General features: G+C 47.5%; 2 protein-coding genes and 1 pseudogene across 16 annotated transcripts in view; 1 reads left to right on the top strand and 2 right to left on the bottom strand.

Annotated features, from left to right (window-relative positions):
* LOC144116125 (uncharacterized) overlaps positions 1–19,809 on the top strand; it is a 203,171-nt gene that overhangs the window by 17,519 nt on the left and 165,843 nt on the right. For 5 of the 15 annotated variants that reach the window (XM_077650820.1, XM_077650818.1, XM_077650816.1 and 2 more), the window contains 4 exons: positions 3,861–3,954; positions 4,768–4,899; positions 5,339–5,578; positions 9,068–9,204. The exons of 3 other annotated variants lie outside the window; for them this stretch is intronic. In XM_077650820.1, the coding sequence (XP_077506946.1) occupies positions 3,861–3,954; positions 4,768–4,899; positions 5,339–5,379 (267 nt within the window). In that variant the 3' untranslated portion in view covers positions 5,380–5,578; positions 9,068–9,204. 7 more of the 15 variants (XM_077650813.1, XM_077650812.1, XM_077650815.1 and 4 more) reach the window with 7 other exon arrangements.
* On the bottom strand, positions 6,975–9,005 carry LOC144116123 (uncharacterized; annotated as a pseudogene).
* LOC144127850 (uncharacterized) lies at positions 9,041–16,844 on the bottom strand. The gene is made up of 2 exons (XM_077660818.1): positions 16,760–16,844; positions 9,041–9,693 (listed from the first exon to the last, which is right to left on the bottom strand). Exons 1-2 carry the CDS (start codon positions 16,842–16,844, stop codon positions 9,041–9,043), a joined length of 738 nt encoding a protein of 245 aa, XP_077516944.1.

The following is a 19,809-nucleotide window of genomic DNA, read 5'->3' as shown; positions in this document are numbered from 1 at the left end:
ATTACGCCATCAGGACAATGCACAGCGCGAGTGACTGTCAAAGGACATACCTATCCTGCGACCTTTGTTGTGCTACCACAATGCTCCTGCGAAGTGATCTTGGGTATGGATTTCCTTAATGAGCATCAGGCGATCATCGACCTGCGATCCAAGCTGATCACGCTTTCGACGAACGAAGCCATCGCTTCGATGAAAACTCGGGAAAATCACGTTGCCCTAAGTGTCCTGGAGGAAGAAGTGAGCGTCCCACCCCGTTCAAGCGTTATCGTGACCGTAGGCGCCATGAAAGCCATAAACACTGAAGCCATCATCGAGGGGAACATGCAGTTGCTACTAGACCGAGGAATCAGCATCGCAAGAGGCATCGCACATTTCCGCAATGGCCAGGCCGAAGTACTGCTGACTAACTTCAGCGAAGAATACCGGCATATTAACAGAGGAACGACGATTGCTTTCTACGACGAAATATCTGACGTACGAGATTCCTTCGCCCTCTCCGACCCCTCCGCAGAAGATCCGTCTGACCAAGAGAACTCGCCCACTTTCGACATCAACCCAGCCCTGCACCGGAACAGACAAGACCAGATCCGCAATCTGCTACAAAACTACAGTGAGTGCTTTTCGACATCGCCGAAGGTGCGACAGACTCCAATTGCCAAGCATCGCATTATAACGGATCAACACGTCCGACCTCTCCGTCAAAGCCCCTACCGTGTGTCTCCGCGAGAACGACAAGCCATCCGGGACCAAGTCGAAGAAATGCTTCGCGACGACGTCATCCAGCCTTCAAACAGCCCATGGGCGGCACCGGTTGTTCTAGTGAGAAAGAAAGACGGCGCACTTCGATTCTGCGTGGATTACCGCCGCTTGAACAACATGACAAAGAAGGACGTCTACCCCCTCCCCCGCATCGACGACACACTGGACCGCCTCTGCAACGCCAAATATTTCTCATCGATGGACCTCAAGAGCGGCTACTGGCAAATTGAGGTCGACGAAAGAGATCGCGAGAAGACAGCATTCATAACTCCGGATGGGCTGTTTGAGTTCAAGGTGATGCCATTTGGTCTCTGTTCCGCACCAGCGACGTTTCAGCGAGTAATGGATACAGTGCTGGCAGGCCTGAAGTGGCAGATTTGTCTGGTATATTTAGATGACGTCGTTGTCTTCGCCTCGAACTTTGAAGAGCACCTCAAAAGACTTCGAACAGTACTAGACGCAATCAAGTCGTCTGGCCTAACCTTGAAAGCAGAGAAATGCCACTTTGCCTACGAAGAGCTGCTGTTTCTAGGCCACATCGTTAGCAAGGAAGGAGTACGCCCAGACCCGCAGAAAACAGCCGCTATTGAACAGTTTCAACCGCCGGCCGATAAGAAAGCAGTGCGCAGATTTCTCGGACTATGCGCATATTACCGACGATTTGTGAAAAACTTTTCGCGCATCGCCGAGCCCCTGACCCAACTGACGAAGGCAGACGTGCCGTTTAAATGGGAAATGCCGCAAGCAGAAGCCTTCAAAGAACTTCAGCGTCGTTTACAGTCCCCACCGATCCTTGCGCATTTTGATGACAACGCCGATACTGAAGTTCATACCGACGCAAGCAGCGTGGGACTAGGCGCCGTTCTCGTTCAAAAAAGTGACGGGCTGGAGAAGGTCATCGCATACGCTAGCCGTTCCCTTTCTAAGGCCGAGGCTAACTATTCGACCACTGAGAAGGAGTGCCTTGCCATCATCTGGGCTACGTCGAAATTCCGCCCCTACCTCTTCGGACGGCCGTTCAAGGTGGTCAGCGACCACCACGCGCTCTGCTGGCTTGCCAATTTGAAGGATCCCTCTGGCCGACTCGCTCGATGGAGTCTGCGTCTCCAGGAGTTTGACGTCACCGTCGTTTACAAGTCCGGACGCAAGCACACTGACGCCGATTGCCTCTCACGAGCCCCTGTAGATGCACCGCCGCTGGACGACGATGAGGACGCCTTCCTGGGACCCATCAGCGCAAGCTCTTTTGCTCAGCAGCAACGCTCGGACCCCAACCTAAAAGGCCTCATCGAGTACCTGGAAGGCAAGGTTTCTTCACCCCCCGCTTCATTCAAGCGAGGACTGTCTTCTTTCTGTGTGCAGAATGAGGTCCTTGTGAAGAAGAACTTTACAGCGAACACAACGGCCTACCTCCTTGTTGTACCTACTTGTCTCCGCGAAGAAGTTCTACGGGCTTCACACGACGAGCCGACAGCTGGACATCTCGGGTTTACTCGCACCCTCCGCCGCATTCAAGACAAGTATTACTGGCCCCGACTGTCTGCCGATGTCGCACACTATGTGAAAACATGCCGAGATTGTCAGCGACGAAAGACTCCTCCCACACGACCAGCAGGATTTCTGAACCCCATTGAACCTCCCTCAAGACCCTTTCAGCAGATTGGCATGGACTTGCTTGGCCCTTTTCCAACGTCAACATCTGGAAATAAGTGGATCATCATAGCGACCGACTACCTGACCCGCTACGCCGAGGCGAAAGCCCTACCGAACGGAACAGCAGCAGAAGTGGCCAAATTTTTCGTGGAGTGCATTCTTCTTCGACACGGCGCCCCCGATGTGCTCATCACGGACAGAGGAACAGCATTTACGGCGGAACTCACGCAAGCCATCCTGCGCTACAGACAAACCAGCCACCGGAGGACAACTGCATACCATCCGCAGACCAACGGACTGACCGAGCGCCTGAACAAAACCATCGCCGATATGCTCGCTATGTATGTCGATGCCGAACATAGAACCTGGGATGTCATCCTGCCTTACGTCGTCTTCGCCTACAACACCGCAGTGCAGGAGACCACCCAGATGACGCCTTTTAGGCTCGTCCATGGCAGGGATGCCACGACCACGCTAGACGCCATGCTGCCCAACGTTACAGAAGAAGAGAACGTCGACGTTGCCGCCTACCTTCAACGCGCAGAAGAAGCTCGAAAGCTTGCCCGATTACGGATCAAAGATCAGCAGCGGTCCGACGCCAGACGCTACAACCTACGAAGACGCAACGCGGAATACAAGCCAGGAGACCCAGTCTGGGTGTGGACGCCCATTCGCCGCCGTGGATTGAGTGAAAAGCTTTTGCGCCGCTATTTCGGCCCGTACAAGGTTCTTCGTCGGCTGGGTGAACTGGATTATGAAGTCATCCCTGACGCACTGACTGCATCCCAGCGACGCCGCGTACGACCAGAAGTTGTCCATGTAGTCCGTCTGAAGCCGTATTATGCGCGCTAAAGGCCGCTGCATTTCCATGCTCTATTTTCGCAAGATCCGTTTTTTTTCCCTTACTAGTCGCATTATTTGTTTTGATGCATCGGGTCGATGCTTCTTTGAGAGGGGAGTAATGCCGCGAATATTTGCAGTGTTTATTCGTTTTTCAAATCTGCCGCGACACCACCTTATCGCTTTGTTTGCGACGCAAGACGCGACTAGATTTATCTCGATTGATCGCAGCCAGGCAAAGCTGATTCTACGTTGTTCCGGAATGTTCTAGTAACTTTGCGCCCTTTATCTCGAATGTTCGCTATCAGCTTTAAATTGAGCACGGCCGACAGCGGCGGGCATTCTGTTCGACGACCGCCGAGCACGCTTGTCGCTTCGCCGCCGCCGAGTGATTCAGTCCATTTTGGGTGCAAGTCAGCCCAATAAACAGTTCTTTTAGAAGATCCTTTCGTCCGTCTTCATCGCTGCTTCGACTGCCGTCACCACTACGTGACAATATACTAGCCTTCCTGGGCAGCTCAGTAAAACGCTGCCTCTTTACCATATGCTATATTCCCCAGTGGCTCAGTTGGTGCTCCCCCCTTCCCTACCATATGCTTGCCTTCCAGGGTAGCCCAGTGTGTACTGTGACTCCTCCGGTGTGGCGGTGGTTCTGGGTTCGGACCAGGTCGAATTTTTCTTCAGCTACGACGAGGTTTCTGGGTAAGCTGTATAGCTTTCCCTTGGAGCCGTGTGGCTGCCATTGGGTTTACCACTCCACGTTGAGGGGTTCCACTAAACATCGCACCAACCAGAGACGGTGTGCCATCCGTTGTCGTCTGATATAGGTGTACCTGGGCTATGTGAAGCCTCTGTACATTTCAGATCTGATCTTAACTAGACACACTGCAAATCCCTGTGCAACAGCGGGAACTATGTGATCATTAATGCTGGATTCCCCTAAATGTTGTGATATTGAATAAATCTACCAAGTACTAAAGAAAAGTTATAAACCAGTATTGTTTAAGATATAACAACATTGTGTTTCTACGGTATGTTTTACATATATACATATTATCTAGGTAGCAAATTCTTGTTCCCGATGTAATACGGTGCCTGTGAATAAGCCAGCTATGGGAGCATAAGTCACGCCATGTTTTCAGTCGAATACATAGCAGACCAGAGAGCGTACAGCAACCTCAATTGCGAGGACAAGCATGTTGGAGCTATTTCATAGGAGGAAGCATTAAACATCCTGCTATGGCGAGACGGAACCGGCTGACATAGGAAGCGAAACTCCAGCTTCGAAATTAGCGCCTCTCAATATTAAATTAAAGAATACGAAAACAAGCTCCCTATGTATGACAGCGGAAAAGGCTCACCACTTGAAGCACGCATATTATAAGAAAACAAAGATCTAGCTACGTATGGGGGATGTCTTTGTGTAACAGAGGAAATAAATATCACATGATGCCAAATTATCACCTTCACTTCTGTCCCACAGAAAGGCCATAACCCGAGTGTTTTTCTTTACAGACGAATGTGACCCCAATATCTTTAAGGTTTCAAAATGCAACATTTGTTTTTGTATCTGTTATACGTGTGTCAAAGGCTTCGATGTGGGAAATTTCTGCAGCACATTTGAGACCATGAAGTGGCTGTTTTCAGGTGAGCATGTTTTCAGAGTCATTCAGGTTGCAATACTTTTGGTCAGTGCGACAACTCCTTCCCACAAGGGGCTGAGAGCGCAGGAATCTAGTGGCTGGAGGTAATTCCAAACCAACACCTTCCAAAATTTGCATAAATAAAGCACAATATTTCCTGTACACTATACACACACATGCCAGTGGCGCGACGAGAGACCCATAGCATATCACGTCACGTGGGACTGCAGAGAGGGAGGCCGCCCTGTCCAGCTGTTACCTGACGATCCAGCCTAACCTGGTGTCCCAAACAAGAAACAGCCATGACCATTGGAGTCCTGAAATAAGGACACCAGCCGCAGCAGAAGACCTCGCCTACTACTACTTCTATTTCAGCCTCAAGTTAGCCATACCGCACTTGATTGCAAAGCAAGAGCAATAATGCTTTTCCCATTCTTTTTTAGGTGCAGGCCAGGCAGGCGATGTGTCACAAAAGGTCGATTGACTGGGGCACACACCAGTGTCATCGGTCATCGAGGGAAAGACTTCCTTATCTAAGATGCAGTTCCATATGTGCCAAAATCTTGTGACCACTTGTGTGCGGAGCTCGGGAGAAAAACCGGGAGTCATCTCAGAGGTCCCTTCAGTGGGCTTGGCGGCACAGCTAAAGGCAGTATGCCTATCTGACCCCTCTATTTCGCCAGGTGAGCGATGAAAGTTTGACATCTTGCATTCGGAACAGCGCTCTTACCAGGCGAGTGCTCAATAGTCAACGATTCATGTTTTAGACTGTGTGAACGCCTACATTGATTAGGCTCGTAACAACTACACCTAGTGATGTTGAAATAAACCCCGTATCACTGACTGACTCCGAACCTCATAGTGGTTCATAAAGTCTACTACTAACGAAAAAGTTGAAGTAACAAGCAAATAGCAAGAGTTCTCCGAAGGATATGATTTTAAATTTGAAGCAAGTGGAGCTAACCGCAGCTAGTAACGAAAGGAGAAGGAACACATTAGAGAGAGAATAGGACGATTAGAAATATGATAGGGAGTGGGCAAGAAATGACTGAGACCGTCGCAATATAAACGAAGCTAATACAAGAGATGAGGACCAAAACACCTGGTGATGGTGAAATAAACTCTGTGCCACTCATTGAATTCGTGTCTGATAGCAGCTCACAGAGTCGACTACTAAAGGAAACACTACAGGAGCAAACTCTAGGAAAGAGCGGTCAGAAGGCTTTGACTTTATATTTGAAGCTTGTGGAGCTAACCGCCGCAAGTAAGGAAAAGAGAAAGGAAACATTTGAGGAAGGAATAGGCCGACTGAAAATTCTGGGTGGAAGTGGGCTAAATATGGCTAAGATCGGTGGAGTAAAAATAAGCAAATACAAGAGGTGAAAAGAGTGACAGCAGAAAAAGTTGAAAAAAGCCCGTTCTACTCAATAAATCTCAGTCTGAAAGCAGCTCAAAGAGTCCAGTACAAAAGGAAGCACTGAAAGAACAAACTAGCAGCCTTGAAACTTGCTCTGTATAGGTGCGTGGGCTGCCTTGTTTAGTAAGAAGGATAAGGAGGCACTCAATATTGAAGTTACTAAAGACGCTTCTTTCTGTATACCTGGTCGGCTGTCGGACGACTTGTAGCCGTGAAGTATATGCCTCTATAGAGTTCAAGCGTCCAGCGCCGATGTAAAGAATGATAGAGACAACACACACATAAGGCGCACTAAAAACTCGCATTTTTTCTTATTACACAGATTAAATGCTCGGGCTTCAACAACAGAGGCAATAATTCACTCACACTAAAAAAGATCCGTGACGTGAATGAACAAGCTGCCCGTATGATTGCCCGAAAAACAGTCAGGCAACATGGTATGAAGGAAAATGACACGTTTCGCTTTCTACGGGCATTTTTGACAAATATTGTCAACTGCGATTAAGAGCTTGGATATGAGCAGAGGCTACATAAACGCTCATCCTTGAATAAATCCTGTTGAAAGTGCAGCGCTCGTCCTGTTCTCTTACTCGTCCGTGTTCCCATTTTGCTCTCTCATGTCTTTCACGGATATGTTTATTACAGAGACAAGCATTCAGAAAACTTTCAGAGGTGTGCGACACAAGGAGTCAGAACAGTCAAAGTGTCAAAGTGTTAAGCTTCCGTTTTTGAGCAACTTTTGCTTGCACAAGACTGTCGTTCCTCTTTTTACAATAGTTTTTCAGCAGAATGTTTGTTGCAGCGCTAGGAATGTGATGCATGACCAAGTGAGGTCTATAACCGCTTTGACATTCGTCGAAACTTTCACCGTCTCTTATCAGGTTGGTAGCCAGTGTGAAAAGGGCTTACCTTTGGTTCGCTAGAGAATGGAAATGCACAACATATTTTTCACTTCGCAGCTTGTCCAGGACGATTTCAGTAGTCATTACAGCATTAGCAACTGCAGGTTGGGGGAACTTGAGCCCTCCGCGATTCATGTTTGCTATATTTTCAGCATTCTCAGTTATGATGTCTTCAACTACTACCAAATTTGCTCGGCAAGCAGTGCATGCACGTTTTTTAAGTGTTGCATGGGCGCTGTATCCGGCCATGTACATTATAGCTGGCAGATTTTGTGCCTTCATTTCGAAGTCCTTGTCATTTACTTCAATGTTGAACCTCTGTAGAATCGCCTCATCAATGCTGACAGAAGGTGGCCCTGAATCCATGTCTGGAAGCGCCAGGGCTATTTGTAGGCGAACCTTGGGTTCGGATTCGAACACTTGTCTGATGGACACATGGTACCGCGACCCGGAAAACTGCCTATACTTGCCAAATCTTTCCTCCAAGCAGTCTGTCTGGAACTCTCCGAGAAGTACGTAGTCAAATCCAAGGTCTTCAAGGCAATAGTTTATCATCTTGACCAAGGCTTCCGTAGTGAGACTCAAGGCACTGTGGGTCTCCCGACTGAGAATTCCATTGTCAAACTTCGAACTCTCCCAGAGGTCAAGCCACTGCATGATGATTCGAAGGAATTCAACCTGTGGACACAACTTTTCTGCAATAGGAGTCTGCAGGTCATCACGAAGCCGGCGTGTTTTGCTGGGCAACTTCACACTAACAATCCTCCACCAGGTTTCGACAACCTTTAAAATTTCCGCTGTTCCAATTGCATGCTGCAGTACATCGTGTTGACCGCATGTTTCTAGAGCAGGTATGGTTGATAGTTTGAACACTCTCTGTGCAAGGTTCACATTTTGCCTTTCCATATTGGATTGAGGGCCTTTACTGAAAGTGTTGGAGTAGCCTTGATAAGGTGGTGTTCTTCTTTTAGGTGAAGATCACGGAGGGTCTTGAACGAAGCGGTGATAATTTTAGGGTTGGAGTTGAAATTCATAAGTGAAGGAAAAAACATGCATGTTCCATGGTTGTTTTGGTTGATCCAATTGTTCCGAATACATTTGAACAAGGGAACAGGGCCAATAATAAAATAAATAGGACGAGTGGGATGTGATGGGTGAGGATAGGAGCTGCTGACTTTTGATGACAAACCAAAGATACATTGTTTTCCTATTGATAGAGTTGTTATTTGTGATGCCTGCAATGATGCGAAGCTCAACCTTTTCAAGCTCATTTATGATGCTACGGAGCACAGTGTTCAGCTGTTGAGCATTGATTTGTTGAACTGGCAAAATGTGAACAACACTTTTCTGTGATGACAGGAGGCTTTGAATCATAAAGACATGACCTGTCTGCTGCATTTGAAGTGTTGCTGGCTGTGCCGACAATCTTGCCACTCTTATAATCAAAATACGCCTGTAGATGGATCTCATCCATCATGAGAACCACTTACTTTTCATGGTCCTTCATTGTACTCGCCATCTTCTTCGCATAAAGCAGGAAAGAAGCATCTGCTGCTCAGCTGCTGGATTTATAACATATGCATTGCATACACACCTGATCGTAGACTCATGCGGCAATGTGAGACCTCCGCAGTTACGCAAGTACCTGTAAGCATGAGGAGAGATGGTAAATTGGAGGCTGCAAAATAGCAACAACTCTGAAGGGTAGCGGGGTGACTTGCTTAAAAGGAGTAAGACTTGTTCCTTTAAAAATGTCAAAGCATCTTGCCGATCTTCGTCTTGCATTTCTTGATTTGTAGCGTCTTCAAGAAGCGATAGCACGAGCTTCAATATGCCACCTGTGTTGTCTTCAGGTTTGCGGAAGGCAGGAGCCTTATCAGGGCGCTCTCAACGGCATCCAACAGACCTGTCAAGCACCGAATATCATTCAAAGTTTTTGGAATGATCTCCACGCCTTCAAGTTTGGTGACCTCGACATCACGAAAATACAGCTTCAGAGAGAGGTCCTCGGTCAATTTAACTGACTTTTTGATTGCTGGGGCACCATCGACAGTCAGATCAAGGAAGAGTATAAAGTCATGCTGGGAAACCACCGTCCAGAATTCGGAGACCTTGATACATGGTATGCATTTCAACAGCGCCTGAATGTGGTCAATTTTGTTTCTCTCCTCTTCCGCCTGGTGTGCTTCAACAGACAAGTTGATGGCATCTTGTAACGCAGCTGCCTCTCGGCGCGTCCTCTTTTCATCTGGGGCCTCTCGAGACGTGCCTGCATTTGGGGCAGGAAGATATGCCGGGCAGTCTGGAAGTATCCTTGAAACAGCATCAGGTCGTAACCGTACGAGCTTCAGCGCCCCTTCAATTACTTTTCCGGTCTTTGTATCCGTGTAGCTTGTTCTATTTACCATGTCGAACGGTTTAAAGTGGCGCTCGCAGACCTGGGATAAGAATAAAACAAAGATAGTAAAAGCTCTTGAACCTGAAGTTTAAATATCAGACAGGTGCATGACAGTACGAGAGAAATTTCTATAAATGTCGTGTGAACTTAATGTCAGCAATACTATTTCGCTAAGACTTTACAGATTTACCCGGTCCAAAAGAGGCAGGACTACGGAATTATCTCGCAGCATGCTGCCCGCAGCGTTTTCAATGCAACTGAGGGAGGAGTAACAACGACAGTTAAAGGAATGTTTCCTTACCACCGACCACTTTCCTGGACTGAGTCCGAACGGTGGATAGTTCTATTCCATTGAGCTCTTCTTGCTTGGTCCGAAGGGAAGGTGAAGACTCGCACACGCTCACCACCATCATAGTTCTGGCAGCACCGCGTTACGCAGCAATGCCCAGGCATTGTCACAGCCGGCACACTGGACACACACCTCCCGGCACCGACGTACTTCCTCGTCGCTACAGACGTCGTTACCGTAGCGGTGCTAACTCTGAAACAGCGTTGAGGTTTGTGACACACGCTGCACGAACACAAAAAAAGCAACGCAGAAATGCGAATACGTGCAACTACATCCACGAAATGAAGTAACCACTGATATTTACCGCAGTGCGAACGCATTTTCTAGTCGAGCACTCTGTACGAAAACGAAAGTATGAGAAAACCACGTACAAAAAACAATATTACCTTCCAAAATAAGCGGTTCAACAAAAAGTATAAATTTTTACAAAATAAAATTTATATTTTTCCAACAAAGCAGTAATAAAAACATCAAAATGTTTTCTTAAATTTGGTACCTCTGCTGGTACTGCTCCGCGCACGCGTTGTTACACCAAGATCACGGAGACCGGTTGGATAAAGTGGGGGCACGACGGGCGCTCCTCGAAAGCGCCGAGAGCTGGTCCGTCGTAGTGCGATGACGTAGCCACAAAAGAGAGGAGGATATGGAGAGTCCTTAGCTAGTATAGAGGGTGTTGTCTGAGTGGCCCTGCCGGAACTCAGGGCCCGCTTGCACAAACGCGATCCTCTAAGTCCAGACTTAAATAGGATTCTCGTCGTCTTATAACCTAGATAAGTCTGGTAGCACACATTCATCATCGCTACTGCATGCGAACTCTTTGGCAATGTTGTGCAGCACACAGCAGGCGAAGATGATTGTTGAGCACCGGTGAGGTGCCATTCGGAGCTCCCCATGCACAGTGGAAACGCCGCTTCAGCTGCTCGATCGTCCTGTAAAAGCAAAGTATCACCTGTAACAGCCGCAGTCAACCTCAAACATGACTGTAGCATGCAAATATTGATACATGTGTCTACCTCAAAATATGTGTCTTGAAAGCTGTAAACTGTACACCATGCATTAACAGTCTGAAAGTTAATCGCATTTGTACTGAGTAATGTAAATTTTCACTTCGGTGAATATTCCAACGAAATGCGGAAAACACAGTGCGCTTATGAGCACCAGCCATAGTGAAATTATTGCTAGTCGGAATAAACTAAATATCATACCATGCCCAAAATTAGGGCGGTGCAGACATCCACAGTCCGTGGGCTAACGGGAGGTTCACGTAGTTTGTGTTAATGTCCTATTGTCTGAACAGCATAATCACAATGTAAAAAAAAACTGACTAATAGTGCACACCTATGCCATATTTTTCCACAGTGGCATGGCCGAGTACTCGCGCACTGCCATCAGAGTGCGCTCGCGTACATAGAGCTGTGTGCGTTTGTTCTTTTCATGCGTTCCTCACATCTCCACAAGGCGTATACGCAATAGAGCGTAACTATATCTACAGGCACCTGAGTTTGCTTTCCACCGAAGCATCAAGACTCACCTCTCCACAATCACCCTTGTTGGGGCGTGCGCAGCATTGTAGCGCCTTTTTTCCGGGAGTGTCCGCAGTCTGGAACGATGTCATCAACCACGGCCTGCATGGGTAGCCGCTGACCCCCAGCAGCAAGCCTGTGTATACACCACTGCCAAAGCGTTGGGCCACGCTGCTGTTCGCCAGCATCCGCACGTCATGAGTGCCGCCCGGCCACCGTGCGACAACATCGATGATGCGGCAGTGGCTGTCAATCACCAGCTGCATGTTTATCGAGTGATAAAAGTGGCGGTTCACATACACTGCTTCATGCTCTTCGGGAGCATGTGTCAGCACATGGGTGCGGTCGATCGCACCTACGGCGCAAGGAAACCCGGCGACTGCGTAGAAGCCGCCTTGGGCTTCGTTCGTGCATGCGACTTTTCGGCTACAGAAGATAAAGACTCCATTGAGCTGCGATTGAGTCTGAAAATTAGACTGAGACTCGACTAACGAGTTTTGTGCAAACGGGCCCAGTTTTCCGTGGCCAACACGGTTGCGTGACGAAAATATGAGGTGTGCGCTCGTTTGCAGACGGCACCTCGACGGAATTATCTCCGCCTGTTTGTCTTTTTCGGGTACTCGAGCTCTCTATGTTCCCTGCTCTTCTTGATAGAACTTCCATCAATAAAAGGATGGTGTTGCGAAAAGAGAAATGAGACATAATGAGACATAATAATAAATGAGACATAGTCCTTTATAACGCACGTCTGTGTGAAAGCGACGTGAGTCGCAAGTTTCTTCAACTGAAGCGATCGAGTTTTGTTCTGAAATAACCGTAGTCGGAAAATTTCATATTTTTTGCGCCAGGTTTGTTGAAGCTAGGGATTTGAATAGTTGCTCTTTTGTGCAAATGTGGGCAACAGCAGTGTGTGAAGCTAACATAAAAATAAAGCTCGTTTTACTTTTCATAATTTGTTCTTTCGCACTACATAAGCTGCCAGCGTGAGCGGACAGTCCTTTATTCAACTCCAAGCTGACAGCACCGTGCCGAATCATTGCATGGGCAGCCGAAACGTGCGCTGATATTCTAAATTAAGGAAAATACCCGCCAATAGCCGCGTTTTGGGGGAAGGAAATGGCACAGCATCTATCTCACTGTCTCGGCGGACACCTGAACCGCGCCGTAAGGAAGGGGATAAAGGAGAGAGTGAAAGAAGAACGGAAGAAAGAGGTGCCGTAGTGGAGGGCTCCTGAATATTTTGCCCACCTGGGGATCTTTAATGTGCACTGACATCGAACAGCACACCGGCCCCTTAGCGTTTCGCCTCCATCGAAACGCAGCCGCCGTCTCCAGTTCCTTTTTTGACGGGAGGTGCAATTACGTCGAGGAAGAGAGTACAGGACGACTAAAGCCTTTCCTTCCGAAGACCTTCTCTTTCCCTCCAAAATTTGTACTGGAATCGACTTATCTCGCATTCGTGTAAACGCAGCTACTGGCTGTAATCGTTTCGTAATGCGATTTTAGCCTCATGCAGTTTGAGCAGGCGAGAAATCTTCGCGCTGGGTGGGCAGTCTGCCTAGTCCAGGGAGCCATCGACCTCCTAAGTGCGGTCGAGCAGACTACGTTGGTCATCTATACGCTCGGCATGACAGCTGAGCCTCCCACTGCAGTTGGGTTATGTCTTTGGCGCCGATGGTTTCATGCATTCCAGCATCTTTTGTGGAAGGGTGTTTGGTACTTTATAGAATATGTATTCGCAGGGCAAGAAAAATATATGCACAGGCGGTCACACGACGTGATACGGCAAGTCTGCGCTAATAGTATTGGCGGTAGATTTCACTTTTAAGATTGGTCGCCTTCCCATTGCGTCCTAGAATTTGAGTTTGCCGTCCTATCTTTCTTTCTGCTGCTGCCTGGCCTTCTGGTGGGTTGAGTTTGGTATTAGGTAGCGTGGGATGTGGGTGTCTCTTAAGGGTTCAGTGGGGGCAGCTTCTAGATGCTGGAGGTGGGTGGAGGCCCGTAGGTTGGAGGTCCATTTTTGCCATGGGGCGCAGCCCTTGGGGTATGCTGCAGAGGAGGCTACTTTAAGGCCAAGAATATGACCCGATCTGCCTATATCAGCTATAGGAGCGGTGTGTGGAAGTGGCTTCACAAGCACACGCCTACAGAGTCTACGGCTTTTCACCGAAAGAGGACTACACTGATCAGTAAGTAAAATGCCGTATTTAAGGAGTTGCAGAGGTTTACAGTCGATCCCGGATATATCGAAGCCTGATTTTTCGAATTAGGGAATATATCGAACACACAGACTATCCTCTTCGAAATCCTGTGTAATAGATAGTCTAGGAATGTTGCGCAGTATTTCGAACTCTGATTTCTCTGGTCGTTCAATATATCTAACCACGCGCCCCGCATCTGGAAGTGGCGCTTCTCCCAATCATCCTCTTCTATAACTTTTCGCGTGCGGATAGGGGTCGGCTGGCGGCTTCTGGTGGCTGCTTGCACAACCCTGGAGCGATGAAACCTTGCGGCGAGGTGAGTGTGGGGTGTGCTTCAGGGGGACCTACGCTAGTCTTGTACTCATTCTCCATGCCACATCGCTGTCACGCGGTGAAGCTAACCTAACTAACTAAAGCCCAGCGGCGACCCTTGCATGGCATGGTCTACTTGCTTCGCTGCCGAAAGAATTGCGGAAACCAAGCGTGCCTCAGTTTTAATGACCAGTTATTCTGGTTAACGTGCAGTGGTACCAGGATTAGGCATCTTATGATAGGCGATGGCTAGTTCCAAAGAACCGCTCGCTGCGACCTCCACGCAGTGCAGGTTAAGCCTAACGGCGCCTAGCGAGTGGTTCGTTGCCTGCACGCTTATAGGCGACACGTCGCTGTTAGCAGAAAATAGAGCCACTCTCCACCTACAATGAAGCAACCAGGTAGCTGCAAGAAACGCGTAACTAGCGATTTTAGCAAAGCGCTGGACATTTTACGTGTGGCTTTATCCGGGAAAAGTTTATCGCGTAGCTACAATCACGAACAACCAACAAAGCCCGGTCATCGCACCTTTAGCGTAACTATAGCGGAGGCACGACGTTTTCTTGGTTCTTGGTTGCAGTTTAGTTTACCTCCTGTTGTCATTTTTCATATATCAAATTATCAATATATCGAACTATTTCGTGGTCTCCTTCGATTTCGATATATCCAGGTGACAAAATGAGAGCGAGAACCTGTTGAGCAGTCACTGCGACGAAGGTGTGATAAGAATGTCTGCTGAGTTATACCGTGACGATGCAGCTGGCGCAAGTCAGCGCGCGTGGAAGATCGACTGATGCAGTGTTTGCTCGGAACTGAGCAGAATGAATAGCTTCGATGATGCGTATGGTCAGCGACAGATGTGACCATACGCGCGAGTTGAAACCAGCGCTACGGAAAACAATAAGGAATTCTTGAATGCCCTTGAAACGTTGGCGGGTATCTTGCCAGTGGTCCAGACTGAGGTCGTCCTGGATGTGGTCTTCATCGGCGGGGTCAAAGCAGTAGGCTGCTGCAATCGTTTGCGCACCGAAATAATTGAGGCAGACAGAAACGACACGATTCACTGTCTTGCAAACTTGGTAAGAAGAAAACCTGAACAGGACACTCCAGCCGCCTGATCGGAAGAAAATCGTAAAATCGCCCAATCGTAAACTGCTTGCCCTTAATATTAATTTAAATTACCGGTTCATGTTACTGTTGAAATATTGAGGTCTCATTGGTGTTTCCGAGTTGGATGCCAGAAATTTTCGCTCGTGGAATAAAACAAATCGAGTAGGATTGTTTTTTACTTATGGTGGACGGAAACCATAGCTCCAATTACGAGTGGTTGGTGACTTCGGGTGATATCCTACTTCTCGTATCCTTAATGCCATCAAAAGGGCATGGCCTAAAAGCGCCGCACTTCCCCTAAAATTCAACAGAGCCTCGGTGAGAAAGTTTACGGCGGCAGTATTTTAAGCTTAACGGTGGTGTTCCGGCGACTGATTAGCGATCCGCGAAAATAACGATGATGCCCATTTGCTGATTCCATTGTTCGGGGATATCAATGAGTCGTCCGATGAAATTTATGTATTAATCAATTACATAACACACTTTTACTTAGTTTATGATTGATTGAATAAATAAATAATTGATTGATTTATTGATCAGTGTATTGACATGCCTAGTGCCCCGTAGAAACGCCCAATTGGCGCGGTCGCTTAGATTTGGCTTTTTGAAATGAGGGTTACGGCACTCAAAAATTATGAATATTGCCACACTGCTGACACTGCGCCGGCGCCACCTGGTGACCGAATCTTATCTCCGAGCGCGTGGCCGAGCGTCTTGTTTGTCTCGAATGAGCGCGGCTCGGCGATCCTCGCCTCAGTAAACGGCTCTGCTTCCCGGTTCCTGCTAAGTGTGTCGGTCACAATATTGGTTTGGTTTGGTTTGGTTTAGGGGGTTTAACATCCCAAAGCGACTCAGGCTATGAGAGACGCCGTAGTGAAGGGCTCCGGAAATTTCGACCACCTGGGGTTCTTTAACAATATTCATCAGTTACGAACTGCAAGTGTGAGAGATGAAGCATGGCACCTAAGTAATCATGAAAACAGCCAATGATGATCTCCTTATCACGTCCAGTACCGAAAATCGCCGATACGCTACGACGACACCGACGTTCCAAGATCAGGATTTCTGCGGCAGAGGAGAATTTCAAGTATTGCAGTTTCACTCCTCGCAAGGATTCTAGGGAGAGAATCGTTCGAAACATTCATAAAAACTTTTGACCATATGCGTCGTCGGGCCTCTTAGCAAATACCTGCGTTCGCCTCATACGCTCAGCCTTTGAAATAATAAATCTGAGTGCTTTTTTTTGAAAGTGCCATTTTTTTTCATGTCGTTCTTGTAGCACTTTCAGGGTTCATGCTGGTGTATATGACAAAAATTCAAGGGTTTTCAAGGACTTTCAAGGCCCTGTGCGTGGATTTTTAAGGACCATATTCCCTATTAGAAATCCAAATAGGACAGATGTACAGGGGTAGACAGAGGCGTGAAATGATGAGAATTCACTGTAAAAGGGGATTGTCGCTGGAGCCAACGTTTTAACAAAGAAACTTGTCTTCAGATAAAACGATGGCTCCAGCGATATTTCCTTTTTCGACCACTTCTCATTATTGTGTGTTACACGGATGACCACTTTCAGTGTGTTAGATGATGCAAACATTTATTCGCTAAAGAAGATCAGCCTAGCAAACACTCACTCAGTCCTTAGGTGGCCTCACTTTGCTTCTCCTGAATTTTTACGTCGATGTCCAAGATCTCCTGCTGCTTGCTCTTGGCAGTCTTCCTTAGGCTGTTTGACTTCATGATGCAAGTCAGGTCACTGGTTACCTCTGCTTTTTCTGCCTATCAGTCTGCTGATGCTGTCAATTCTGCAACTGCGGCTTCTAGTTTCTTTTTCTTCCTTCTGAGAGTTTCAATCTCTTCATCAATGCAGCGTTTCTTCCGCTGTTTCGCGTCTTCACGCTCCTGCTTTTTCTGTGTTTCCAAAAAGGCACGGTATTGGCTCCTCGCAGTAGCCACAGATGCTCTCAATTCCTTTGTGATGGGCACATTGAAAATTCCACCTGCTACGTGTACAGCATCACAGATAATCCGCTGTGAAATGTGAGATACTTCTTTCATGTTCTCTACTGAAACCTGGCGATTCACACTGAATCCTCTCTCTACACTTGCTTGGCCATGACTAAGTGTAAGCAGCAGTTTTACAACCCTCCAAAGCTCTGCATATGCTGAGCCAACCTTTAAAGTTCATAGAAAAACTTGTCAAGTGTATGCGAGCTCCTTTCAAATAGCTGCAACTCATGTTAGCGCTCCTGTAGCAGCTCAATGAACTTTGCAAGCACAGTATCCTTTGAATGCTCATGGATTCGCTCTGCTGAAATGAGTGCATCCAGAACTTTCTTTAAGCCTTCCGCACACTCATCCGCCTTCGATGACATCTGCCTGGGGTCTAGTGAAGAGAGGCCTCTCACAATGGGATATCGCAGGGGGCTCTTCTCCAGGATCTTTTTTTGTGACACTTAGAAGAAACTGCTTGCACTGCATGCGAAATGCAAATGCAGCTTTCACACTTTGTGGTTTTTAAGAAGCTGCTCGGCTGTGTGACCAACATCTATCTTCTCGAGAGGCACATGGTTGTTTAAATCTTCAAAGTCAATCTTCAGGAGGCCAGTGATTCCCACTGATGAACAGAGAACAGAAGACTTGAGAAACTTTGTTAGCAGTTTTCTCACAATATTCTCAAGGTCCTTTGCCAAAAAGAACATAACTGGCTTATCTGTCTGAAAGTGTGTCAGAAATGGCTGGAGGGTCATTGCAATAGCAAGTGCAAACTTGAGCTTTGCTACCACTAGTGGGTCAAAGCAAAAGTCACAAACATTCTGAAAAGAAGCACACCTGGGAAGGTTCACATCCTTGCTTCTTGCCACTTCCACATACTTCTTGACGTCAGGCCAGAGAAGCAGAACCCGCTCTATCACTGCGACGTTCTCAATCCACCGATGTGCACAGAACTTCAGAGGAAACAGAGTTTGCCCAGTGACAGCTACAAAGTCTTCTCTCCGGGCAGGTGCATCAAGAAACAGCCTACACACACTTGAGAGTAAAATGTCCAAGCTCCATTTGCTTGCTGTAAGACCTGCCTTGTAGGCATTATGCACAGTGTGCAAGCTACAGCTGCCCAAGTCTAAGCACCTCACCTGAGAGTTCTTCTGTAGGTGCTCCTGCAGGCCTCTGAATGCCTTGAGATTCACATTGGGTCCGTCCATTGATATTTGCACTATTTTATGTAACGGAAGTGGTTTTAAGGTGCCAAGCAGTTTTTCTTGCAGGTCTTCAGCCCTGGCATGGCCCATAAACACAGATGTGAAGTAGCGTACGGTGACCGACTGTGATGCATCCCAGTACCTTAGATGAACGTCCAGTTGCTTTTGCTGGCAATTCTCATTCAGAGACTCGTCGAACAAGACAACATAGTAGTCGCTGTTCTCTATCTCCCGCCGGAAAGAGGTAAGAAAGAATGGCCTCAAACCATGGCACGCGATATACGAGCACTTCTGCTCAGCGCATGTGAAAGATTGTGCCACCTCACTGTCTGGAAACATCCTCTTAAACAATTCATTCACCTGTGATGACGAATTATATGAATAGTGCGATATTATAACCTTCAATGTCCACAGAATTTCTGCGTCTATCACAAGTTCATGCTTCTTGCTTGTATCCATCAAGTTGGACGACTGCGATGGCGCTGGCTGTGGTCCATTCGCATGACATTCAGATATGGTCAGGAAGCTCCTTATTATGCAGCTGCTCCCGGCGGCTTGCATGTGCTCTCTATGCTTTGCACTTTTTAGATGGCTTTTTAGTGCCGACTCCCCCATGGCAGTGATGTCGAAACACTTACAGCAAAATTTGCATTTTGCCCTGTGCGGATATGACATGTCCGGCGCAAGCCACTCTCGGTAGTTGTCGTTGTTCAGCCACGACCTCTGAAATTTGCATTTTCCGGGCATTGTTTGCACGCACATTGACTGGCACACACTAACGCTGCAGATGCACAAAATGTCACGATACCGCCGTACACGTGCAATAAATCTCGCGATACAACCGCACATACACATCGCACAAAATGTCACGATGGAACCAGACACGCTCGCATAAGCGTTACACGTGCACAAAACGTGACGATACAACCGCACACGCAAGCGCTAAAGACACGAAATGTCACGACGGAACCGCACACGCACGCATAAGCGTTACACACGCACAAAACGTGACGATACAACCGCACACGCACGCATAAGCGCTACACGTGCACAAAACGTGTCGGTACAACCGCACACGCAAGCGCTAAACGCGCACAAATTATCAAGCTTCGAGCGCGCAATCACACACACACACAGCGGCGGCCATTTATCTACTCAACTGGAAAGTACACAGGAAATGGTTGAGCGGAAACGGTGGACATTCCAGCGTCATTGTGGCCTGACGTTCACAAGCGTCCGCTAGGCACGTGCTTACTTCACTTTGTACGAAACTCACACTCTATTTTTAACAATATCACAGCGGGATTGCAGGTTGGTTGATATTTTATTAAATACAATCACTGGAAGTTTATTAAGAATAAAAACTTAGGAAATTCAAGGATTTTCAAGGATCTGCGTAAATTCAAGGACTTTCAAGGCCTTGAAAACAAACTTTTCAAATTCAAGGGTTTTCAAGGGTTTCAAGGACCCGCACGAACCCTGACTTTTTCTGGGCACATCACTGC

This window comes from Amblyomma americanum, chromosome 1, assembly GCF_052857255.1.
Source record: "Amblyomma americanum isolate KBUSLIRL-KWMA chromosome 1, ASM5285725v1, whole genome shotgun sequence".
Classification (NCBI taxonomy): domain Eukaryota; kingdom Metazoa; phylum Arthropoda; class Arachnida; order Ixodida; family Ixodidae; genus Amblyomma; species Amblyomma americanum.
Note: the sequence above shows the minus strand (reverse complement) of the source record. Positions and strands in the feature narration are given on the sequence as shown.